Raw genomic sequence first — 25,270 nt, forward strand, 5'->3', positions numbered from 1 at the left:
AAGAAGATAAACTATCTCTATATATGTTATTGTGATACCACGATAACGCGATTAATTTAATCTAGAAATTAAAAATATTTGTGTATTTATATGTAAATAGAATTTTGCGTACGCGAGCGCGCGCAAACTTGATGTATCAAAAAGGAAATGACGAAGAAAACATTAATCTATATCACTTGAAGAAAATTGTAAACATTCGCAGAGGAATAAAAGAAAAAAATAATAAACGAAAATCAACGATACAATATACGTATACGAGAGTGGAATTGAAAAGTTTTGGAGTCTCGAATAGGAACAATTTGTTTTTCGGTCAAAATCACTTTTATTTTCAAAACTTTTAAAAAAGATTAGGTTCAAAACTTTTCAACTTCACTTTCGTATTATAAAAAATAACATACTTATTTATCTTCGTTCTAATTGTAAAACCAAATGAATACGTTATATCAGGGCTTCTGACATAACGACATGAATCGATCGAAAATTAATTCAAAAACAGTTTAGCAACGCTACAAGTATAGTACGTCTGTAAATTTATAATAGTAAAAGAGAAGATAGTATAAAACCTCTACCCAAGATGACAAAAATATTTGCTCGGGTAAAGGGGAGTCGCCAAATGGAAAAGTTTAAGAAGCCCTGTGATATAAATCTACGTTAAAATTTTCGAATACGCACATGTTGTATTTTTAAAAACTGATGATTTTATTTTTTTTTCTTTTATTATTCCAATATTTTGCATTATAATCATTAAATATTTATAAAAACAAAGGATTAATTTGAAAAAATAAAAAAAGAAAAAGAACAATTATGGATAGATATATCCATCGTATAGAAATAAATTTTCTCGTATTGTATTTATGGCAAATCGTTACCATATCGTCGTGAATGATGACAAAGATAAAATAACATTTAAATTTTAACAGGCCGAAAAAAAGAAATTCACATTCACTCCTTCTTGTATTAATATCTTATTGCGTGGCCGTATTTAACAAAAAAAAATTAAAAGGCCACGGAGTTAAAAAAAATTTATTGTGATTAAAACAATAGAGCTCTGGTACCTAAAAGATTCCTACCGTTAATAATAATAAAATTGTGAGTAATCTGTAATTTCTCTTAGAGCTATGTAGAAAAAAATAAAGTATTATTGTATTAAATCGTAATGCAAGCTTACGCAAATCGTATTTATTAAATACATATAATATTTCTTTTTGTTTTGCATCTATTCTTGAAACAAAAGGAAACCCCCTTCTTGCTTAAATCTATGTTGATTTTTTAATCAAATATTAATACTTATCATTTTTTTAGCGAATTGTTCATATATATATATATGAGATTCCATATATTTAAAAGTACATTTAAAATATATACAATTTATTTTCTTAATCAATCCTAGAATGTTAAATAGCGTACAATGTGAAAATAATTAAACAGCATGTATCAATCGTTCTTGTAGAATTGCTCAAAGTTAATTGGTTACTGAGTTTTAACCTATCACTGCCGTCACTTCTTCATGGTTGCCTACTATTGGTTCTCGCGATACGATACAGCGATACTAACGCCGTCTAACCAGCCCTGAAAATATAAATATAATTTTCTAACCTCTTACATGAATATTGGAATTTATCTCTTTTATGACTATATTACTATGATTAATTTAGCTCATTAAAAATTTATTATCGCAAATACTAATTTGGAATTTGAAAAGAAATGAGTAAAACATATAATAAACTTAAGGAGTTGAGAAAATTTAGAACACAAGTTGATAAAGAAAGAAGTGTTCTCAAGAATGTATTATCTAAACTTGACCAACAAATAGATGCACTTCAGGTAAAAATTATACCGCAATAATAAAGAATAATAAAATTCATTTGTAACAATGTCAACTTAAAATAAACTGTTTCATGAAGTAATTATTTTTCATTTGAATTTATCAATATTGCAGGTTGAACAATTAAACTTAATAAGTCTTATAAATGCAAAAAATAATACTAAAGAAGTTCGCAAAGATACTAATGAAGAATCATCTTTGCAAACAAATAACAACCAAGTTACAAATCAAAAACTATTAGATTTATCAGTGCCTCTTTTAACGGATTTAAATGAAGAAGAAAGTGAAGACGATGATAGTAGCAATGCATTTCATGAGTTGGCTGATATATTAGAAAATGAAATAAATAACTAATAAATATAATGATCTAACTTTGTAAAATATTTTTGTACGTACTTAGATTAAATAAAATTAACATACGAAACTAAATTTGTACATAGTTATTTGTACATATATGGATAAATAACCTCTGAATTGTTTTATAATTTATGCTTTAATAATTATTTTTGAGCAACACAAGTTGTCTTAATATGTACATAAATAATTAGAAAGTATAAGAATAAAACTTATAGAAATAACTACTTCGATATATTTTGGACCATTTGCTAATCATTAATGACATAATAAAAAGTTACATTTCATACTTCCATGTACACATTGTAATAATCTTTTTGATTGTATGAAAGGTATAATTGAAAGATTAATTGAAATAATTCTTAAATCTCAGATGATTATTCTATACAAATTCAGACTGGCAAAAGATAAAGAACAAAAAAATACTTTTCTATTTCGATAATAACTAAACATTGATATTTTAATATCATGCTAAGTTTTTATAAATCTAGCATACTCCTTTCTATTATGAAGGATATCCTTGTGGTATTGGACCAACATGCGAAGAATCATCTACCAACGATTGTGGTTTAAATTGATCTGCTTGCATCCGTGTGAAAAATATTCCTACACCTTCAATCAAAGCAAGTAACAATCCTCCGATTACAGCACTGCCAGCCATAGTAGGCAGTCCATTTCTAGCAGCTAAAACTCCACCCGTTGCCGCACCACTAATTATAGAATTCCATGGATCTTCCTTTTTTCTATAATGAACTAATGTGCAATCAATCATAGAAAATAATCCACCCCATACAGCAAAACTTCCTGCTAATATTGGAGCACGTTGTTTTACAGCCATAAAACTGCCTATTAAACGTTTGTTAAAACCACTGGGTGCATTACGAAAACCCTTCACACTTTGAAAAACAACTCCTCCAATTGCACCCATAGTAAATGCACCACCACAATCATCTATTATTCTCCAAGGACACGGCTCTCTCGCATATTCTTCCATCATTTAATAATCTAAAGAATAAGAATAATGTTAATACCGTAATTTTTACAAATTTATGTATATATACATATATACGCATACTTAGCCTTACAAATATACATACAATATAAATTAAAAATACACATAATTATAAAACTGCATATTATACTTTATGTTTATGGAATTTTGATTCATAATTTTATTATAAAAAACTACCAAACTATCATCGATCTGTATTATACAATAAACATTTTATAATACTGCAATCATTAACACTAATTCATCTAACACAAATTTTATTAAAATAATTTATAATTAATTATATTAGTAACAATTATTTAACATGAAAATAATGAATATAAATCAACTTAAATTAAACTGTACTAACCTCTGAAATTGAATTTTATATTATTAAATTCATAACCTTCCAATACTAGATAAAACAAAATAAAAATTTTAAAAATGAATATTCAAGAACTTTTTGTTCTATATTTAGTATAATGATACATACAATTTACTATATAGATCAAAATTATAAATATGTACACGTAAATCAATGTGCGCCTAGTTACCAAGAGGAACGTGAATTAAAAGTGAGGTTATGTACGCGATACTTAACATCATTTCACGTTAAATAATGTTTAAAATCAATGATACGTGCAATATCTTTTATAAAAAAAATATATAATAATTTTTCTTAATGCTTACTGAATATTTTTCTTAATGTAATTCCTTCTTTATACACAATAATCTTTAATAATCACTAAAAAATAACTACTGTAACACTATTATGAAATTCACGTACACGGTGTTGTCATGAATAATATAACTAAATCATGAGCGGTAAATTAAACACAAATTTTTTGCACCACAAAAAATAATTTTATCCAATAGAATAAAAGTAAACAAAATTTAATTCCTGAAATATTACATTTAAAAAAACTGTTCTTTATAATTATTTACGAACTAATAAAATTTTTGGAAATTTTTTTTACAATTCTAATTTCAAACTATTATAAAAAAATTTATTTAAAAATGTTAACCTTAGTGGATAAATCAAAAATAAAATTTACAATGTCAAAATTTAATATCTGATTCTAAAAAAAGAAATGAATTTATTAAAATTTATTTATTTTAAATATTTGTTTTCTCTCTCTTACTCTTTCTCACTTTATCGAACCAAAATGCGAAATACGCATGGTCAATCACGCTTTTAAGTTTAAAATAGAAATAGCGGACAATATCCAAAAATACACATTATTTCTAGCTAGTCCTTGATATCCAGTACTTTGGAATGACAATTGAGTATGTATTATAGTAAAAATTCATTTTAAAATGTTTTTTATTATTATTTTCTTATATATTATTTATACAATATTTACACCAATCAGTCTTTTTATTATATCTATACGTTTTTGTATATAATATGATATCAAGTTACATATTCATATACTTATTTAAAATATTATAATAATTTTATTCGTATATCTCTCTGCATCGAAATTAATAATAAAAATACTATACTTCAATGAAAAGTTATTTATTAAAATATATATACTTCTATATAATTTATATTCATATGATTTGCAATAATTTTATACCAAAGAAAATATTCTTTTTTTTTAATTGTTTCCATAGTGATTCTAAAACTCTCTTGTACACTAAAGTTTGAAGTTTTCAATAAAGAGAATAAAAATAATTGTTTTACAGAATATGTCTGAAATTCAAGAATGTTCTTCAGTTGGAAGTGTATCCGTAGATAATACAATAAACAATAATGAAAAGGATCAATCAAAGATAATTTCTTCTTTAGAAGACGCAAAAAATGAAATTTTACATACAATTGACAAGGATGCTGTCAAAGTTCAAGGGGATATACCAAAACTGGTAAAAGGAATATAATAATAGAAAATCATTATGAAATTATCTTGATTTTAAAAAATATTTAAATTTACATATTCATTATTTAGAATGAAGATTTAAAAATAGAGAATGAAAATACAATATCTGATGCTTCAAATATTTCTAAAAATGATCTCGTATTAAAGTCGATGTCAGATACGGTTACTATTAAGGATGAATTCCACAAGGTAAAAAAATTACACTAATACTATCAATTAGTTGTTATTATATAATTGTTATTTTATAATTATTATATACACAGGTAAGCGAAAGTGAGAATGCGTTGATATGCAAGTTAAAAGAAGAAGTAAAGGTAATTTGCTACAATTTTACAAAAACCATATTAATGTATATCTATCAGAAATGTGATAAATTTATAAAATTGATTTAATATTAAATATACTATAATTTACTTTTATTTTTAGGAAAGAATCACAGAACGAGATATGTATCACAGAAAGTTAGTAGAAGTCGAACAAAAATTGACTGATCTGGAAGCATTTGTTGCAAACACTATTAAGAGTGTCGATAACAGTAAAGAAAGTGTTGCGCATGTAACACTGACTGAATTAAAAAATAAATTAACAGAGACAATAATGCAATTAGAAGATCGTGGAGTTATTATGGCTAATCAAGAAAAACAAATCAATGCTCTTAACATACAAGTATCAACGTTAAAGGAAGTAGTAGCTATTACAAGAGATCTTTTACAAATTCGTAATAAGGAAGTTAAACATTTACAGGTATGTTTTATATTTAATTGTTATATAAATTAAAATAAGAACGTTTGATTTTAATTAATTGTATTTTATAGGCAGAGGTTGATAATATGGAAGCACGAATTGCAGAAGAACGTGAAAAGCATAATACGATGATGTCTAGAATGGATGATGCAGTACGATTAAATTCTGATTTAAAGAAAGAATATGAGACACAATTAAATCTTTTTAAAGATTTACGTATTAAATATGACGAAAAAATAACTTTACTTTCGGAAGAAAAACGAGCCCTTGAATTATCAAATCAACCTGCAGCTAATTAAATAGGAAGAACTAAAACCAGAAGAAATTAAAGTTCATACAAAAAAATTTCTAACGACCAATTTGATGAAATGTCATTTATGTATATTATTTGATTTCTAAATCTAGTAGCTACGTGTACAGTTATGAATGCAAAATTACGAATAAGAATCAAAAATGCATGATAATGATTTATGCACATTAGTGGAACATTATTTGTATTGTTATAAAACTAAATATTTTTTAAGTAATAAATGATGTAACATTAACATATATTGCAAATTATATTTTTCTCTTGATAATAGATAAGATTTGGTATTCACAAAATACTACGTGAACAGATAATGATTTTATAACAGATCTATTTTAATTGATAATTCACATATCTTAATCACAGATAATTGATAATTTATAGAGATAGGATGACAATAAAAATTTCTTCACTTAATTATTATACATAAATATACATATATATATAAATTTTTTTAAAATTATTTATTAGACGCAATATATTTATTTTAATTATTGTATCAATTGATAACAATTTGAACATATAAAAAATTCTTAAATGGCTTGACTTAATAAGAATTGTTTTCCTGTTATAAAAACACATTTGGTAAAATTGAGCAGTATATTTTAATATTTTCTTTTTTTTATGATTGTAATAACATCTGCAACTGGAAGTTAACTGTCATAAAAAACATTTCGCGGAAAAAATAAAAAATGGACTTAGATTACTATAAAAATAAACGGCTCAATTATATTAAAAAATGATAATAAAAAAGATAAATATTTGTTTCCAAAAATAATCAAATATTTTTATTATACAAATCAAAATTAATTAATTATTTAATGACGAAACACTCGAGACTTATTTAATCGCACTGATAGATTAATATAATAAAATTTATTATATCGGAGCAAAAAGATAATATCGAAATATAAAAATAGACTGATAAAATAAAGATAAATGATTGAATTAAAATGTTGCACTGGTATATATACAGAAGAAATTAGAGATTTTACATCAGAATCATCGAAAAGAAGTTCAGGTAAGAATAAATTATATATACCTGCAAAATAGCTATAATCTTTTGCTGGCCTTTTTACTGTTAATCAAATTATATTTATATTGTAAATTAATTTGTATAAAACGCTTAAAAAATTTATTTAATTATTAATTATTTTTATATCAAAAAAATTTTTAAACAGTATTTTTAAAAAAATATGTATATTTTTTTCTAATTTTATTAATATACTTTCACGTTTTGCATCTAAAAAAACTAAACCGTGTATTAATAAATCATAGTTTTATACTAACAATAAGCTGTTAATTGTTTATCATCATACATTATACAAATTTTTTATTTGTGCTTTTTAATTAACATGTCCGTTTTACAATATTTTTCAGTTTAAATGGCTTCTTAAGATTGATCAACAATGAGGAAGTTTATTATTTCCTTACTATTAGCAATACTATGTATTGCGACACAATCGGCAGTATCAGAGGTAGAAGTTGAAGATCCAGGAGACTACGAAAAGGTGAAGAAAAAAATTTAATTAAAATATAATTAAAACTAAAAAAAAAAATAAATTCTAAAATCTTATATTGATATTTTAAAAACAAGTTTTTTTTACTACTTACATCAACATACAATCTAAAATTGTTTTCACTTTCTATATAATACAAGAGATTGATAATTTGTTCAAAATCTTTTTTCTTTTATTTTTCTTTAGAGAATTGTATTTTTCTATAGAGAAATAATAATCATATTAATTCATTTTTCAGTATCTTCTCGATCTTAAATATGAGCCCGTCATCTACGAATTAGAACAATCCAACGTTGAGGAATTTGACGATGATTATCGACCACCTTCTGATGGACGTCGACCACCACGACCACCTTCTGGCGAACGCCCACGACCACCCTCTGATGAACCTCCAAGACCTCCACCACCAGGCGGTCGTCCACCACGACCACCTCCAGGTAAACGTCCACCCCGCCCACCACCAGGCGGTCGTCCACCCCGCCCACCACCAGGCGGTCGTCCACCACGACCACCACCATCTGACAAGCGTCCACCCAGTGGCGGTCGTCTAGAAGAGGTAAACAAAACATTTATACATATATATTTAAAATAAAAATAAAAAATAAAATCACATACACACACACAAATTTTTTTATTTTTCCAATCATCGTAATTATTTTTTAATATTCTATAGACAAATTTTTCTTACCGTTTATGCCAATATATAATTAAAAACTCTCTTCATTTTTTAATTGATTTTAACGAACTAATAGTTCGTTTAAATTATGTATCATATTTTTTCTTCTGTAGATTAATGATAATCATATTAATTCATTTTTTAGGAACCTGTTGATCTCGAATACGTGTCTAATGAATTACAATCAGAAGAATTCGAATCGAAACAATTCGAGTCAAATGAATACGACGTAGAAGAATCTGATGACTATAATCGAAGACCTCCGAGTGATCGTCGACCACCAAAAAGACCTCCACATCGACCACGAAATCCAGGCGATCGTCGACCCCGACCACCCCCAGGCGATCGTCCACCCCGACCACCTCCAGGTAAACGTCCACCTCGCCCACCACCAGGCGGTCGTCCACCACGACCACCCCCAGGTAAACGTCCACCTCGCCCACCACCAGGCGGTCGTCCAGAAGAGGTAAACAAATCATTTATACATATATATTTAAAATAAAAATAAAAAATAAAATCACATACACACACACATTTTTTATTTTACCAATCATCGTAATTATTGTTTAATATTCTATAGACAAATTTTTCTTACCGTTTATGCCAATATATAATTAAAAATTCTCTTCATTTTTTAATTGATTTTAACGAACTAATAGTTCGTTTAAATTTTGTATCATATTTTTTCTTCTGTAGATTAATGATAATCATATTAATTCATTTTTTAGGAACCTGTTGATCTCGAATACGTGTCTAATGAATTACAATCAGAAGAATTCGAATCGAAACAATTCGAGTCAAATGAATACGACGTAGAAGAATCTGATGACCATAATCGAAGACCTCCGAGTGATCGTCAACCACCAAAAAGACCTCCACATCGACCACGACATCCAGGCGATCGTCGACCCCGACCACCTCCATGCTGGCGTCCACCTCGTCCACCCCCAGGCGGTCGTCCACCACCACCACCTCCATGCGGTCGTCCAACCGGTCCACCACCAACCGGTCGTCCACCACCACCTCCACCTCCGCCTCCTCCTCCACCACCTCCTTCGACTTCCGAACCTCCACCAGCACCTTCAACAACTGATTCTTCACCAACTGATTCTTCACCGAGCTCATAATGAACAGCTCCTTCATCAGATGCAAATGAATGTTTATAAATACTTGAATACTTAATAGCATCACGGCTATTTGAAAAAATATATATCAATTTGAACTTACTATAATTATTGTTTTTCTTTCATAACCAATAACCAAAATGTAGTCTTATTTAACAAACAGTATCATTAAGATAATGTTATTGTGTAATCATATCTAGGAATTCTATCATCAGTGATCTCTGGTTAATCAGGGAATTCCCCCAAAACTCGATCGATTTATTTTCTGCACTGATTGATCATTGTTTCTTTTATGTATGTTAATCATAACTAAAATATAATCGAAAGAATATATGAAAAGAATATATGATATGTGTGGCGTTACACATTCAGAAAGTTTTCATTATTCTTCTTTCGTTCACACACGTTTATAATTATTCCATATAATAGTTTTATTATAATTATAATTTGTAATCAATATTTTTCAATAAATATTCTTTTATTACTTCTGATAATATCTTTTCTAATTCTTTTCTAATTCTAACAATTTTTTTTAAATGTATGACATTACAGATAATTTATGATACAATCTTGAAGATAATAATTCTAGATAATAATTTTAAAGCAAAATAAGAAGAAGCAAATCAAAACATGGATTAAAACGTTTCGTAAATAGAAATTTAATTTTGGATATCTATTGTATGCATTTGATTATATCTCTGTTTACAAAATTTAATCTATCCACTCGAATATATCCGTTCTATTTGTAAACATTAACAATATTATGATTCTATTATTTTTTTATTTCTTATATTTTTTCTGCTCTTTTACTATATATATTTCTATTATTTTATTAGAATTATAAACTATCAGTTGATTAATCCATCGATTATACAGAAATCGTATTTTGAACACTTGTTGACCGGTCACAAGTATACTCATGCAATTGGCGTCATTATTAAATTATAAAATTATATAAGAGTCATTATTATTCTGGACAATATTTGTTTTATTTTAATTTTATCAATTTTTTTTCAATTATTGATATTTGAAAAACGATTTTAAACTAATGACACAATATTGACATATCATGTGTAATAAAAATAATGAGGATATCTTACGAAGCATTAATAACAATAAAAAAATGTATAGTTCTGGGATTCCATGATGTGAAATAAATATATAAAAGCTTTTTGGTCTTTGCATTCTTGGAATTATCGTTATATCATAGTAAGTAATTTAGTATTCCACAGAGAAAAAAATGTATATGATAAACAACTATCGGTAGTTCCCCAGTATTCATGGTAGATGTTAATGCGTGTGCGTTAAATGAAAGTATCGAAGAAAGCAATAAGTATAAAAGCAACGCTATAGGTCTCATAGAAATCATTTCCTTGCAAACTTTCATCTAGACTGCAACGATAAGTAAGTAAAAATTTTGTCTTTACAATAACTTAATACATAAAAAAAAAATTTAATTAGTTTTTATTCTAATATATGTAAAATTAACTCTGATGAAAATTCTTAAATGATATAAAAAACTACAATTCTATATTCATATCAATATTTTGTAACCTTTGCCGATCTGCATTTTATTAAAAGATAAGTATATCACAAAGTCATCGAAATAAATATATAGTAAGTAATATTGACGTTGTTCTTCTAGAAACGAAAAAAATGACAAGTTTAGTGATAAGAGCAGCTCTCGCTGCTATGCTTATTATCGTAGTTACTGGAGAATCGTTTGAATTGCACGTAAATCCGGTAAGTATATAAAAAATTATCATTTACGTTAATAATTTAATAGATTTAAAATATAATATACACCACGATTCGAGAGAATTGAAATATCTGATTATTTTTTATCTGCTTATCTATTTCTTTATATATTATAGTACGCACTCGCAAAAGAAACTGAAGGTCATCTCCTAAATCTTCAAAATCTTGAACTTCACAGCTATCAAGAAATTAAATCTGAGGTGATAAAAAAACTACAGTTAAATATAAATTCATAAAAAGTTATTCATCTACATAAATATTATTTTAATGTTCATATTTTTTAGCGTCTCCGTCGTGAAGCTGACCCTGAACCTTCCAGACCAAGACCACAACAAGTTCCTCCACGTCCTCCTCACCCGGTAAGAATAAATATAATTACGTGTAATAAGAAATGTATTTTCAAATATGAGTTTTCTGTATCACAAGAAAACAATAAATATTATTTTAATGTTTATATTATTTTAGCGTCTTCGTCGCGAAGCTGATCCTGAACCTTCCAGACCAAGACCACAACAAGTTCCTCCACGTCCTCCTCACCCGGTAAGAATAAATATAATTACATTTAATAAGAAATGTATTTTCAAATATGAGTTTTCTGTATCACAAGAAAACAATAAATTTTATTGTAATGTTCATATTTTTTTAGCGTCTTCGTCGTGAAGCTGATCCTGAACCTTCCAGACCAAGACCACAACAAGTTCCTCCACGTCCTCCTCACCCGGTAAGAATAAATATAATTACATTTAATAAGAAATGTATTTTCAAATATGAGTTTTCTGTATCACAAGAAAACAATAAATTTTATTGTAATGTTCATATTTTTTTAGCGTCTTCGTCGTGAAGCTGATCCTGAACCTTCCAGACCAAGACCACAACAAGTTCCTCCACGTCCTCCTCACCCGGTAAGAATAAATATAATTACGTGTAATAAGAAATGTATTTTCAAATATGAGTTTTCTGTATCACAAGAAAACAATAAATTTTATTGTAATGTTCATATTTTTTTAGCGTCTTCGTCGTGAAGCTGATCCTGAACCTTCCAGACCAAGACCACAACAAGTTCCTCCACGTCCTCCTCACCCGGTAAGAATAAATATAATTACATTTAATAAGAAATGTATTTTCAAATATGAATTTTCTGTATCACAAGAAAACAATAAATTTTATTGTAATGTTCATATTTTTTAGCGTCTCCGTCGTGAAGCTGACCCTGAACCTTCCAGACCAAGACCACAACAAGTTCCTCCACGTCCTCCTCACCCGGTAAGAATAAATATAATTACGTGTAATAAGAAATGTATTTTCAAATATGAGTTTTCTGTATCACAAGAAAACAATAAATTTTATTGTAATGTTCATATTTTTTTAGCGTCTTCGTCGTGAAGCTGATCCTGAACCTTCCAGACCAAGACCACAACAAGTTCCTCCACGTCCTCCTCACCCGGTAAGAATAAATATAATTACGTGTAATAAGAAATGTATTTTCAAATATGAGTTTTCTGTATCACAAGAAAACAATAAATTTTATTGTAATGTTCATATTTTTTTAGCGTCTTCGTCGTGAAGCTGATCCTGAACCTTCCAGACCAAGACCACAACAAGTTCCTCCACGTCCTCCTCACCCGGTAAGAATAAATATAATTACGTGTAATAAGAAATGTATTTTCAAATATGAGTTTTCTGTATCACAAGAAAACAATAAATATTATTTTAATGTTTATATTATTTTAGCGTCTTCGTCGCGAAGCTGATCCTGAACCTTCCAGACCAAGACCACAACAGGTTCCACCACGTCCACCCCATCCTGTAAGAATAATAACAATTACAAATATTGAAAAGATTATTTTAATTGTTTTATTACTATAGAAATTTTTTTATTTATAAAGAATATTAATCATTTTCGTCTTCATATTGTAGAGACTTCGTTGAGAAGCTTATACACAAAACCAACATCTCGATATTAGATTCTATATCTTTTATATCTGGTAAGTATATAAAAAATCCAAAAATATTTTAACAAAAATTTTCATAAATCATTGATTACATTTTTCTATATGTTCTTATTATATAATTAATATTATTTTAATTTTTAACTCCGAAGCGTATAACATAACTCAAGATGCAAGTTACAATAAGACAACAAAATTAAAAAATAGGAATTTTATTATCTTGATGACATCGGATATTGGCCTGATAAGAAGATTAAATTAAATTAATGATGCTACATATATAAATATACTCGACTAATAATTTTATGTAATATTCTTTATCTAATATAATATTGAAACTTGTATAATGTCTTTATATAATCTTTTTAATAAAAACAAAATAATTCGTTGTATTTAAAGTATATATTACATTTATATGTAAATACATAATTACAAATTTCCAAACATGTATGTATTATTATTTAGAAAATAATTTTCACAGATTAAAACATGTTTTTAATCAAATTTAAATGAATGTAGTAAATTTACCATTAAAAATCTTATACAAATATCCAAGTTTCCGTGGTGTAGTGGTTATCACATCCGCCTAACACGCGGAAGGTCCCCGGTTCGATCCCGGGCGGAAACATTTTTTTTTTATTCATTTAAATTATAAAATAATAATAAATTCTCGCTTAATTTCTATTATTATACATTTTCTAATTTGACATAATCATCAACTATATTCTTTTAATTAGGGATATTTTATTTAATCAATTCTTCTGTTATTTTTAATGTAAATTTTGTATTCACACACACACCACACACACACACACACACACACACACACACACACACACACACACACACACACACGCACGCACGCACGCACGCACGCACGCACGCACGCACGCACGCACGCACGCACACGCACGCGCACACACGTGCACACAAATGATAGTATAAACTTATTTATGTATTTGATCATGAGCGAAATATACAGGAGATGATCAATAGTTCATTTACAATATATATATATATATATATATATGCTATCTATCTGGCTATATAATGTAACATATAATTTATACGCAATTTACCCGTAAAAAATTAAAGCTTAGTTATTTTTCTTTCATAAATTCATTTTTATTTGTAGTATGGTTAATATTTAATCTGTACTAACAATAACAGGTGCCTCATCTCCGTCTTCTTCTTGTAAATTACCAAAGTTCCAATTAAGCATATGACATATTCGTTCACGGCATCTTGCTGCAGTATACTTGAATGGCTGATCTATGCCAGGATGAAATTCAATGTTTCTAAAAAACTTACGCAAGTTATAATAAATAAAATTTTCAGTGTAGATAACGTCCACTAACATATCTTCTGGAATATAATCTAACTGAGCTTCTATAGTCCACAAAAATTCCAAAAAAATAGATCTATATTTTGGTATAACTGAATCTACACCACATATCAATGAGAAAATCTTTTTCCATTGTTCAAAGGCTTCCCAATTTTGGCCTATCAAGACACAAACGAAAGTAAGTTGCAATTCTCCAAGTATTTCCGCTGAACTGAAAAAATATTTTTATACGTATATTTATAGTTTTATATAAGTAATATTAAAATGTAAAAATTTTTAGAGAAAATACAGGGTATTAAATTTATTTTTCTCGAAAATAAAGCCTTATAGAAACAAATGTTATTCTACTTGTTCAACTGAATTTTTCATATAGAATCACCCACTGCTCCCTTCTACAACCATTTATAAGATACTTGTTTATATTAAAAAACAATAGAATTGGTGATCATACCATTTCATTTCTTTAAGCACAGTCTCCCAAGCATAACTGTAATCAAGATTATATTTTGTGATATTTTCTGGAGTTGTATTATCAGGATAATATTTGTCAGGCAATGGTGTTAATCTCAATTCTGAACCAGCTTTTGGTTTAAAGTTAGGTAATAATTTTGGTATTTGATTCTTCATAGGTCTTGTTTGTGGTGTCTCTTTACTCTCTTCTCTTTTTTTTAAATCTTCTTCTTCTTCTTCTGTAGAGAGTTCTGAATCATTACTACTACAAGGCACTAATTCCATAGCCGAATAGATGAAACTAAAAAATAAAAATAATTAAAAAGTACAACAAAAGAAAAAAGGAAAAAGTACATACAAAAAGAAAATATATTACATACCCACAAAGAGGTTTACAACGTTTTACTACATCAAAATCAATTTTATCAGTCAATCGTTCCCATCTTTCAATATAATCAAAGCAATAGGGAACAAGAATTTTATCTAAATCTAACAGACTATTTCGAAGATATACTAGCAAATCTTCATCAACAGCTATATATTAAACAATATTAAAAGAATAATAATAATATAAAAACAATATATATATATATATAATAACGAATAAATTTAATTCATAATAATATATCTTACGATCAGCACTCATTTCATTTGTTGATTTATCCCAACATTTGACCATAAATTCACCATTTTCAAAATAATGAATAAAACCAATTCTAAATGATGGTCCGCCATGACGATCTTCTACTCTATGAAAACATTGTTTTCGTACATAATTAATAAGAAGAACCTTATTATATTCTACATTCACCATATAGATTAATACAAATACTTTACATGCATAGAGAAATAATCAAAAGCTATTGAAATTACCTATAGTGTACAAAACGGAATCCTGGAGGTATGAATTTTATACCCATGTACTTTTTATTATTTTTAATATCCCAAGAATTTAAATCTATTCCAAACTCCATATTATTTGGTGCATTAACTACAACAAGTGTAGCATTTTTTATTAATATGTGATCTTCTCCTGGATGCTCGTCCGGGTCCATATTGCTTTCTTATGTTACAAATTTTCTTAAATAACTGTTTTGTTTGAATATATATCCTGCAATGACCTTTATAATTTATATAAATATATCATATGTTTATATTCTAATAAGACATTTACTTATTCTTATATATAACAGATTATAAATAAACGATGGAAAAAAAATTAATTTTAATAATATATCTCATTATTTAATTATTACTACATTTTAATTATACAAATCAAAAATCATAAATTTATATAACCTCTAAATTTCGATCACTCCAAGAACTTTAAGCCGTTCTATTGCAATGACAAATTTTTCTATATGATTTTTTAATTTATACAATATTATAAACGATCGAAAAAAAATCGGAACTAGAATTAATATTTAATTATAGCTAAAACGTCAATTTTTTCATTTTCTTTTGAAGTTTTATCACCCGCAACTACGGATTAAAATTGGCGCGCTAATTTAAATTCTCTATTGCGTCATTTTTCTTGTTTACTTTCACCTTATCCCCTTTCTCTTCTATTTATTAATATCAAATTAAGACAAAATAAGAAATAATTAAAATTTTTATTTTTTATTTTCTTCTTACATTCTTTTGATGTTTTAATTTCATGAATCATTTGCAATAATAATATATTCTTCTATAAACTGTTCTTTCAAAATGACTGCAGTTAAAATCAAATTGTTAAATATGTGTAATGGTATACAAGGTAATGGAAAATTATTAAATGGCATCCATACGCGTGATCCATCTTTTAAATTTATTAAATGCACAGGCTGTGAAAATACTAATCCTTTGGGAATTCCAAAGGTTCCTAAAATTTATATTCAATATCAAGATAATTAAATGATAAATTGAATGAGTGTTAACAGGACACTCTGTATATATACATTATATGTGTTACTGTATATAAATACCGTCAGAAGATATTCCTAAAGAAATAATTTCATCTCCAATATTTTCTTCGCCGCTATACCATAATTTTAAAAGATCGCAAATAGCTTTGCATACTTGAAAATTCTCAGTACGTCCAATTTGATATTGTGTCACCGCCTAAATAATTTTATAGTATGTGAGGAGTTATATTTAATGTTTTTGTTTTCCTTTATAATACATTACAAAAAAAAATGTAGATCATATTTATATTTTATATTCAAAATTCATACCTTTCGTTCGAAATATCCATTAAAAGGATCGTTATCGTGTGCTGAATAAAAAAAATATCGCAATTCTGGATATTTAAATCCTAATGGTAATGTAGTACCTTCTTCTGCAAACATGGCTCTATCATTTGGTTTGTATACTTCACATTTCTGGATCATATGACATACATCCACAAAACGATTAATTCCTATGCATTAAATAAATGAATACCAAAATTGCATTGGTATATATATATTATCTTAAAATTTGTTAACCAACCCAAAAATCCCCATACAGGAGGGCACCCAAAATTGTGTACAGGTAAATTAAATTTTGTTATAAAATTATGCATTATTTCTAGCCCATAATGAGTACTAACAACTACCATACTAGTCTTTGGCAATTTAGTTACTAAAGCATGAAGCACATTTACACAAAAACAACTTGCACTTGTCGAACAAAAAAGTACTTTCATTTCAGAAGGTGCATATCGGTTTATCTGCCTTGCTAACTTAGCCATACTATCATAATTACTTCGTAACCAAGAATTAGTACTTTCATTCTCTTCCCTAAAATTGTCTCAGCATGTATCTTAGATTTTACTAAGAAACTCAAAAATACAAAAACATACTTTGATATAACGTCTAGGTTAATTAATATATCACAATCACATAATCCATCTGAAATATTTTTTATGGCTCTTGCTGCATACAAACCACCTCCTATGGCCTCCATATCCTTAATAATATGTTTGATTTTAAAATAACAACCAGGTTCGTCATATAAATTAACAATAATACCATTCGTTAACCATAACTCTTTAGTTGTTATTAATTGTGGGATTAAGTCTAAACATAATGCTTTTCCAGCACCTATTACTGTAATGCAACGATGTTGTATAAGTGACGTTTTCACAGATGGTAATTTTGACATTGTTTCATACATCTGTAATAATACAAAGAATTATAACAGCTTCATTATTATAATTTAATATCTTTCTTACAAGTAAATAATCCAATTGTAATCGTTTAAGATCATCTTGCATAATATAAGTACTAATATTATAACGCGTGTGTAAAAATTCCCAAAATTGCGTTATACTTCCAATGTAAGTGACATTATTTTTAGATAAACCAACTTTTCTCCAAATCAATGGTGACTTTTTATGCGACCAATTCCAACGGTAACAGATTTTTTGTAGCCACGACTTAAAATAGAATAACTTACATTATATTACTAAAATAATATGAGTACTTAAACGTTAAACATTAACCTTCCATTCAGCTGCACTTTTAAAAATCTTTTTATACTTAAAATATTTTAATATCATTGTCAAGTTTTCTACTATGTAACATATATGACAAAAATACACATCTTCTGGTATGCCTGCTATTACTATAACACATTTATCGGCTGACATATTTTTTTTTGTTTACTCAGATTAAATATCCCAAAATGTTTTAAATATGATATATATAATTATCTTCAATTATTTTTTATTATAACTGCATTATTTTATTAAATTTAACTAGTTGGTTAAATCCAAAATTAAATTTATTTGGTAAATAAAAAATCCAATAATTACATTATGTAATACTATTTAAAATAAAATAGATCTAATATAACTAAAAGATAATAAAAGAATCAATCTAATCAGAAAATCATTATTTTATTATTATTTATATAAATTTCATATTTAAAAAAAAAATTTATTCGTTACACAAAAAATCAAATAAAATTTTTATTATTTTGTTTACCTGATCCAAATCCTTCATCTGTGTCATCTTGTACATGCAACATACATTTGCTAAATTCATTTTCTAAATTAATATTGTAATCATCGGTAAAGAAATAATGTGTCTCTTAGATCTTTGTTATAATTTGTATTAAAAAAAGAAAAACATTAAATCAAATGAATATGCACATACTCAATTCTAGTTCTGGATCATAATGGTGCTAAATTCTGGTTCTGAAAATTACTATCCAAATCCTTCATCTGTGTCATCTTGTACATGCAACATACATTTGCGAATTCATTTTTCTAATTAATATTGTAATCATCTGTAAAGAAATAATGTGTCTCTTAGATCTTGTTATAATTTGTATTAAAAAAAGAAAAACATTAAATCAAATGAATATGCACAAACTCAATTCAAGTTTGGGATCATAATATGGTGCTAAATCTTCTGGTTCTGAAAATATACTATTTTGTATATCTTTTTCTACTGCATATGGTTCTTTGAATTTTAATATGTTTTGTTCAAAAATCTTATCTTTATTAAATTCAAATGATTCTGCTTTAGCAAATTCAGTGGGTGCAAAAAGTAACTGCTTCTACAATAAAACAATATTAAAACTACCTAGATAAGTGTACAGTAAATAATATTGTTTAAATAATTATCAATTAATAGATATGCTTACGTTAGTCTCTCTTAATTCATTCTTTGGGAAAAATGAATTATTACTTTCGTCTTTCTTAAAAGTTATTGGAGAACTAGTTGCTGCAATATTCAGATCAGATTTAGATCTTATTGATAAACCTTTTGGTTTGCATTGATCAAATGATTTAGCCATAATACCACTTGTATAATTTATTGATTTTGTTTCTTTAAAGTGTTCTGTTGTTGACACTATAAATCATATAACAAGTAGGATTAATTTGTAGTTTCAATGAAAGTAACTGTAATTAATCTTGTAGTGTTAAAAATAATATAAAAACCTATTTAATTATATACTCACTGATATTGTTACTCGTATTACTAAATACATTGAAAACAGAAGCCATGTTATTAAAATATTATTAATAAATATCAAAATTTGTTGTCTGTAATTCCTTGCCTTCGTTCAAACAAACTGAAAACAATCTTTCATGGTAAACATTATACTTAAGTTAACAACTCAAAGGAAAATAACTCTAGCCAATAAGTGATCGCTAATGAACGCGTCAGAAACCAATCAGCATCGAGCGTAGTCCATGACATTGGCGCTGCGATCGTAGGGACACGTTAAAAATAAGAAATGATTTAGGCATTTTCCCGCCTGTTTCTTCATACAAACCAGTAAGAGAATTTGTATTATTTTTGAAAATATTAAGTGTAGAAATTAATTCAGTGCCTTGATATTAAATTATTTATTCACAATTAGAATCAAATGTAGATATCAACACTTTGTACATCTAAGTACAATAGAGAGAGATCGTTGTTATTAAGTTAATGAGGTTAAATTTGAATACAACAATGTTGGATCGAGCATTAACATAGATTGATATTTATAAGTAGCAACCAGGAACTGTACAACAAAATTTTACAGTAGTATTTACTCTTTTCAATGTTTGATTTTGAAAATGTTTAGGTTACAGTTACTAAAGATAACAGCATGGAGCTGCCATTTAAATGTTTTCATAAACTTACTTACGCATACTCCAGATTCGAACATCAGATGTCAGCCATTTTACTTTTAAATGCAAATAACTCTAATTTGAATGTAAATAATCGCCTGTTATTTTATAGCGTTTAAATACCAACATTTACAGTTATGAAACATTTAACAATTAATAAAAACAAAAACTATGAGTAGAAAAGCGGAAGCGTCTAAAAAGTGTCATATACGGCACTGCATATTGTTTGCCTTTCAATTGAAGAAAAATGCTTCTGAAGCCACAGAAATGATTTGTTCTGCTTTGGGTGAAAGTGCAATAACATATAAAACCTGTAAAAAATGGTATCAAAGATTTCGAAGCGGTGACTTTGATCTTTCTGATCGAGAACGTTCCGGACAGCCAAGAAAATTTGAAGACGAAGAACTTGAACAACTGCTCTGTGAAAATTCCGCACAAACACAACATGAGCTAGCAATGCAACTTGGAGTATCACAAAAAGCAATTTCCCATCGACTGAATAAGGAAAGATTGATCAAGAAACGAAATCAGCTGATATTGCATAAGCTTAGTCCTGAGAACAGAGAACGACGATACGAGACAGCTATATCGCTGTTAACGAGATTTAAACAGAAGGACTTTTTGCACAAAATCATAACGTACGACGAAAAGTGGGTATTGTATCACAACCCTAAGCGAATAAAATCGTCGGTTCACTCTGAAGAACCGTCGACATTCACTGTAAAATCAAATATCCACACTAAGAAGGTTTTACTGTGCATTTGGTGGGATGTAAAGGGTGTAGTGTACTATGAATTGCTCCAACCTTGTCAGACTGATATTGCAGATCGCTACCAGCAGCAGTTGATTCGCGTAAGTGATGAACTCGAAAGAAAAAGACCGTTTACAGGTAATGGAACACGGCACGTTATCTTGCAACAGAATAATACTCGGCCACAGATTACAAAAGCAGCAAAGGATATCATTTGTTCTTTAGGCTGGGAAATCCTTCCACATGCAGCATACTCTCCTGACCTGGCTCCATCGAATTTTTATTTATTCCGATCACTCAAACATCATTTAACAGATACGAATTTTCAAACATTGGAAGAAGTACAAAAAAGTATTGACGAATTCATTGCGTCAAAATCGCCACCTTTTTTTCTTGAAGGAATTCGACAGTTACCAGAAAGATGGACCAAGGTCATCGAAAATAATGGAGACTATTTCAAAGAATAACAGATGTATGATTACTTTACAAATAAATACTAAATTTGTTATAAAAAACCACCGGATGAATTTTGTGCACCTAATACTTATAATTTAGAAAATATTTTTTCAAAGAGAAAAAAAACTATTATTAGATGAATACAATCTGTGTATATTTTGAACTAATCGTATTATGATAGAAGTAGATGGTAGAGCAGTGTAAAAACAATTGTATGTATTTGTATTTTATTATACTATAAAAGTACTAGAGAATGAAAGTTCTAAAGTTCTAAAATTATAATTTTGTTATATATATAATTGTAAGAGATAGAGAGAGATTACAAAAGAGATTTTTCAAGAACACATGCACGAAGATGAACTTTTTTATTAAACCTATATTTTTTTATGCATATCAGCATGTATAAAACGATATAACCTGAAAGTTCGATCTTTATAATACAATTTTAATTAAATCTTTTTACTTCATTAATTGTTAACATAATTAGGTTTTTTCTACAGTATTATTAAGTTAATAATGTTTAATAAGTGTGTTCTCTCTTCTTCATTATTTTATTAATAAAGTTGTTATTAGCATTACGGGAGCTTATTTCCAAGTATTCTATGTATTTTTCTAATATATTTTTTTATAAATATTTAACTATACAAGAAATATACAGAGTATAAGTTTAATAAATCCTATCATTTATAGAATCTATTAAATTAACTTAATAAACTTAGAGAGACACAGTTTTTTTTAATCTTGAATGTGAAAGGGCTAACATTCTGATGAGCTATGGATATGAAAAGAGATATAATAAGCATTAAAATGATTATTTTAATACACATATTCGACACGTAAAGTGAAACAATGATTCTAATTTTGTTCACAGATTGACAGGAGTGCTCAATCTAATGTGTGACAATGATTTAAATGGTGTGACACTTCGAATTTCCTTCTCTAAACAATTGGAATAAATATCTGCACTTAATTCACTTAATGGAATTTCTTTATCCGCTTTAGCAACTTTTACAGCATCATCTATTTTCTTCCTAATCTCGCTTTCCATTGTCTATATAAAATAAAAATATTAATATATATAATTAATTTTTTTTAGTTATAAATGAGAAACAAAAAAATATAATATAATAAGTGTAACCTTAAGTTCATCTGCAGTAGCAAGATTAGTACTCAATAATCTCTCTTTAAAACTTGTAAGAGGATCTCTTGTTTGTCGTACTTCTTGGATTTCATCTCTAGTACGGTAGCTTGTTCCTGGATCGGACATACTATGTCCGCTATACCTATATGTGGCAGTTTCCATAATAATGGGTCCCTTTCCAGATGTACAATGTTCTATAGCGAACTTTGTTGCTTCTCTTACAGCCAAAACATCCATACCATCCACCTATTAATAAATAAATAATTGATACTATATATATATATTAATAATAATAATAATAATAAATTAAAATTATTGATTATTAATAGAAAATATTAGAATGAGAGAACAAAATGTACAATCATAATTTTTACGTAAAGAAACTTACCCAAATACCAGGGATGTAATCTCCTCTTGTATAATATTCTGTACTCGCGGAAGCACGTTCGACGCTAGTACCCATTCCATATCCATTATTTTCGCAAACAAAAATACAAGGAATGTCCCATAATTTAGCCATATTGTATACCTCGAATACTTGTCCTTGATTCGCAGCACCATCTCCGTAAAGAGTTATACATACTCCTCCAGTGTTTAAATATTTTTGAGCAAATGCGATACCAACACCTAATGGTACCTAAAAATAAAATCTTTTTTTAAATGATTATGCGTATGATTTCTTATTTTGACAATAAAAAACAACTATTGTTAAACAAACCTGAGCACCAACAATACCATTTCCTCCATAGAAATTTTTAGCATACATATGCATAGAACCACCCTTGCCTCTAGCATTACCTAATTGTCTTCCAGTAAGTTCTGCAAGAACACCTACAGGTTCTATACCCATTAAGTAAGTCCAACCATGTGCACGATAGGCAGTGATTACAGCATCTTGTGACCGCATGGCAACTTTTATACCAACGGCACAAGCTTCCTAAAACATATACATAGCAAATCAAATAAGTGTTGCATCAGTGAAATAATAAAAAATTAAAAAAAAATATAATTTTACTTACTTGACCAGAATATAAATGGCAAAAGCCTCGAACTATTTTTTCTTTGTATAAATTACCAGCTGATGTTTCTAAACGTCTTATTGTATGCAAATGTTTATATATTTCTAAAGCATCATTTTTAGTTACTGTTACATGATTAGATGGACCACTATCCAATTTATGTAAGCGAAAAGGTTTTGTCTCAAAACTTGCTTCCGTTGCATAATTGTTTTTTTTGTTAAAGAATGAGATTATCTATAAATATATTAAAAAGAAGAATTACAAGTATAATCAGTATACAGTATTTATCTCATATTGTTTGATTTAAAAAATGTGGTGTATAGAAAAGCTAAAATAATTCTTAAATCTTATTGTTTAATCAAAAGTAAATGAAATACCATTTTCAATACTGTGATGGTAAATCAATGAAGAGATTATAATTCTATGTTTGACATTTAAAAAACTTAAATATGAATATAACAATACTAAATTAACTGTTAACAATATTCATAATTAAATGTGCAATTGTAAAAACAACTGAACAAAAAAAACACAGTACTTAACACGTACCTTATTCCAATTTCCAAACTGACATAGTTGACCGAGATTTAAAAGAAATATAAAAATATATTTTTAGTGTAAAAATTGAAAAATAAATTAATATATGCATACATTTTATAATAAAGGACTTTATGATATTAAACTTATTGGAAATAATGAAAAAAAGAGAGGAAAAAAAAGTTTATTATATTAATATACTCACATTTCTCCGAGATATCTGCGCACCAGCAGTTCTAAAACAATTTGGTATCATTTTGATCAAATAATTTAAACCAAGTGCGAATAAAAAAAATTAAAATAAAAAAAGATGAATAGTTTTTCTCGTAGATACAATATGTAAAATGACGTCAAAAGATGAGGAGCAACACTTGGCACACTGAATAATTCCTAGTAATGTCGAAATGTAGGTTGTATAAAGGACAGGTTGGACTATATGACCCCCCCCCACTACGTGATTTTAACTTATGGCGGTCATTACGTGAAGACCACGTGACATTGACATTTTTATGATTGATAGAATAAAAACCTGTGTGAATAATATTTAACTATTATCTAAGATAATAATAATTGCAAGTTTTAATAATTTCTTATATTATTTACTAATTATATAAGTAAAATAATTTTTTAAATTAAAGCAGAAAAAATGCTTATTAATAATGTGTTATTTATAAATTTAAACTTCCTCGCGAAATTATTCAAACGCGTTATCTAAATATCGAAATATGTTATTTTTCTATTCAATATTCTAACATATATATTAATATGAAAATAAATAAATTTTAATATAGAAAGAAATATTTATTTATCATAATATAATTTCAATATTTTGGATTTCCCGCGAGAAAACCTT

The 25,270-nt window shown here is 27.6% G+C and overlaps 9 protein-coding genes, 3 long non-coding RNA genes and 1 other non-coding gene across 20 annotated transcripts; 6 read left to right on the forward strand and 7 right to left on the reverse strand.

Moving 5' to 3' along the window:
* Positions 1-1,138: 1,138 nt before the first annotated feature.
* Positions 1,139-3,949, reverse strand: LOC122515998 (mitochondrial import inner membrane translocase subunit Tim17-A-like). Of its 3 annotated transcripts, XM_043633467.1 has the most exons (3): positions 3,861-3,949; positions 2,676-3,184; positions 1,139-1,569 (listed from the first exon to the last, which is right to left on the reverse strand). In XM_043633467.1, the coding sequence occupies exon 2, from the start codon at positions 3,174-3,176 to the stop codon at positions 2,685-2,687; it is 492 nt and encodes a 163-aa protein (XP_043489402.1). In that variant the 5' UTR covers positions 3,177-3,184; positions 3,861-3,949; the 3' UTR covers positions 1,139-1,569; positions 2,676-2,684. The 3 variants fall into 3 exon arrangements, with proteins under 3 accessions (XP_043489402.1, XP_043489401.1, XP_043489403.1); XM_043633466.1 differs by lacking the exon at positions 1,139-1,569 and having other exon boundaries at positions 2,392-3,184; XM_043633468.1 differs by lacking the exons at positions 1,139-1,569; positions 3,861-3,949 and adding an exon at positions 3,541-3,831 and having other exon boundaries at positions 2,392-3,184.
* Positions 1,568-2,188, forward strand: LOC122515999 (snRNA-activating protein complex subunit 5-like). The gene is made up of 2 exons (XM_043633469.1): positions 1,568-1,824; positions 1,940-2,188. Exons 1-2 carry the CDS (start codon positions 1,705-1,707, stop codon positions 2,177-2,179), a joined length of 360 nt encoding a protein of 119 aa, XP_043489404.1. The 5' UTR covers positions 1,568-1,704; the 3' UTR covers positions 2,180-2,188.
* Positions 3,911-6,342, forward strand: LOC122515997 (tropomyosin-like). 2 transcript variants are annotated; one of them, XM_043633465.1, is made up of 6 exons: positions 3,911-3,995; positions 4,863-5,039; positions 5,123-5,242; positions 5,317-5,367; positions 5,480-5,797; positions 5,869-6,342. In XM_043633465.1, exons 2-6 carry the CDS (start codon positions 4,866-4,868, stop codon positions 6,094-6,096), a joined length of 891 nt encoding a protein of 296 aa, XP_043489400.1. In that variant the 5' UTR covers positions 3,911-3,995; positions 4,863-4,865; the 3' UTR covers positions 6,097-6,342. The 2 variants fall into 2 exon arrangements, with proteins under 2 accessions (XP_043489400.1, XP_043489399.1); XM_043633464.1 differs by lacking the exon at positions 3,911-3,995 and adding an exon at positions 4,271-4,457.
* A 558-nt stretch (positions 6,343-6,900) lies between these two features.
* Positions 6,901-7,946, forward strand: LOC122516002. Its single transcript, XR_006303478.1, has 3 exons — positions 6,901-7,125; positions 7,485-7,615; positions 7,863-7,946. It is a non-coding gene; the product is annotated as an uncharacterized LOC122516002 (long non-coding RNA).
* On the reverse strand, positions 7,421-8,504 carry LOC122516000. The gene is made up of 3 exons (XR_006303476.1): positions 8,313-8,504; positions 7,719-8,171; positions 7,421-7,605 (listed from the first exon to the last, which is right to left on the reverse strand). It is a non-coding gene; the product is annotated as an uncharacterized LOC122516000 (long non-coding RNA).
* Positions 8,095-9,135, forward strand: LOC122516001. The gene is made up of 3 exons (XR_006303477.1): positions 8,095-8,180; positions 8,446-8,766; positions 9,029-9,135. It is a non-coding gene; the product is annotated as an uncharacterized LOC122516001 (long non-coding RNA).
* Positions 9,136-9,156: 21 nt separating this feature from the next.
* LOC122517205 (H/ACA ribonucleoprotein complex subunit 1-like) lies at positions 9,157-9,593 on the reverse strand. The gene is made up of 2 exons (XM_043635642.1): positions 9,586-9,593; positions 9,157-9,493 (listed from the first exon to the last, which is right to left on the reverse strand). The coding sequence occupies exons 1-2, from the start codon at positions 9,591-9,593 to the stop codon at positions 9,157-9,159; spliced, it is 345 nt and encodes a 114-aa protein (XP_043491577.1).
* A 1,135-nt stretch (positions 9,594-10,728) lies between these two features.
* On the forward strand, positions 10,729-13,327 carry LOC122516003 (apidaecins type 73-like). 3 transcript variants are annotated; one of them, XM_043633471.1, is made up of 14 exons: positions 10,729-10,828; positions 11,070-11,167; positions 11,299-11,382; positions 11,467-11,541; positions 11,648-11,722; positions 11,829-11,903; positions 12,010-12,084; positions 12,191-12,265; positions 12,371-12,445; positions 12,552-12,626; positions 12,733-12,807; positions 12,914-12,988; positions 13,100-13,167; positions 13,284-13,327. In XM_043633471.1, the coding sequence occupies exons 2-13, from the start codon at positions 11,081-11,083 to the stop codon at positions 13,109-13,111; spliced, it is 858 nt and encodes a 285-aa protein (XP_043489406.1). In that variant the 5' UTR covers positions 10,729-10,828; positions 11,070-11,080; the 3' UTR covers positions 13,112-13,167; positions 13,284-13,327. The 3 variants fall into 3 exon arrangements, with proteins under 3 accessions (XP_043489406.1, XP_043489407.1, XP_043489408.1); XM_043633472.1 differs by lacking the exon at positions 11,648-11,722; XM_043633473.1 differs by lacking the exons at positions 12,552-12,626; positions 12,733-12,807.
* A 359-nt stretch (positions 13,328-13,686) lies between these two features.
* Positions 13,687-13,759, forward strand: Trnav-aac. Its single transcript has one exon. It is a non-coding gene; the product is annotated as a tRNA-Val (tRNA).
* A 475-nt stretch (positions 13,760-14,234) lies between these two features.
* LOC122516005 (protein AAR2 homolog) lies at positions 14,235-16,434 on the reverse strand. 2 transcript variants are annotated; one of them, XM_043633475.1, is made up of 6 exons: positions 16,226-16,434; positions 15,800-16,037; positions 15,560-15,675; positions 15,307-15,460; positions 14,928-15,227; positions 14,235-14,687 (listed from the first exon to the last, which is right to left on the reverse strand). In XM_043633475.1, exons 2-6 carry the CDS (start codon positions 15,979-15,981, stop codon positions 14,279-14,281), a joined length of 1,161 nt encoding a protein of 386 aa, XP_043489410.1. In that variant the 5' UTR covers positions 15,982-16,037; positions 16,226-16,434; the 3' UTR covers positions 14,235-14,278. The 2 variants fall into 2 exon arrangements, with proteins under 2 accessions (XP_043489410.1, XP_043489411.1); XM_043633476.1 differs by having other exon boundaries at positions 15,800-16,047.
* Positions 16,435-16,542: 108 nt separating this feature from the next.
* Positions 16,543-18,605, reverse strand: LOC122516004 (putative malate dehydrogenase 1B). The gene is made up of 6 exons (XM_043633474.1): positions 18,120-18,605; positions 17,748-18,061; positions 17,396-17,685; positions 17,140-17,324; positions 16,891-17,026; positions 16,543-16,787 (listed from the first exon to the last, which is right to left on the reverse strand). Exons 1-6 carry the CDS (start codon positions 18,159-18,161, stop codon positions 16,582-16,584), a joined length of 1,173 nt encoding a protein of 390 aa, XP_043489409.1. The 5' UTR covers positions 18,162-18,605; the 3' UTR covers positions 16,543-16,581.
* A 623-nt stretch (positions 18,606-19,228) lies between these two features.
* Positions 19,229-20,001, reverse strand: LOC122516007. Its single transcript, XM_043633480.1, has 3 exons — positions 19,856-20,001; positions 19,538-19,746; positions 19,229-19,450 (listed from the first exon to the last, which is right to left on the reverse strand). Exons 1-3 carry the CDS (start codon positions 19,899-19,901, stop codon positions 19,244-19,246), a joined length of 462 nt encoding a protein of 153 aa, XP_043489415.1. The 5' UTR covers positions 19,902-20,001; the 3' UTR covers positions 19,229-19,243.
* A 1,851-nt stretch (positions 20,002-21,852) lies between these two features.
* Positions 21,853-24,874, reverse strand: LOC122516006 (probable pyruvate dehydrogenase E1 component subunit alpha, mitochondrial). 2 transcript variants are annotated; one of them, XM_043633477.1, is made up of 7 exons: positions 24,623-24,874; positions 24,430-24,447; positions 23,881-24,114; positions 23,580-23,798; positions 23,250-23,498; positions 22,859-23,107; positions 21,853-22,771 (listed from the first exon to the last, which is right to left on the reverse strand). In XM_043633477.1, exons 1-7 carry the CDS (start codon positions 24,671-24,673, stop codon positions 22,586-22,588), a joined length of 1,206 nt encoding a protein of 401 aa, XP_043489412.1. In that variant the 5' UTR covers positions 24,674-24,874; the 3' UTR covers positions 21,853-22,585. The 2 variants fall into 2 exon arrangements, with proteins under 2 accessions (XP_043489412.1, XP_043489413.1); XM_043633478.1 differs by lacking the exon at positions 24,430-24,447 and having other exon boundaries at positions 24,623-24,873.
* Positions 24,875-25,270: the final 396 nt, after the last annotated feature.

The sequence above is a fragment of the Polistes fuscatus genome, unplaced genomic scaffold (assembly GCF_010416935.1).
Source record: "Polistes fuscatus isolate 324 unplaced genomic scaffold, CU_Pfus_HIC Scaffold2, whole genome shotgun sequence".
NCBI lineage: Eukaryota > Metazoa > Arthropoda > Insecta > Hymenoptera > Vespidae > Polistes > Polistes fuscatus.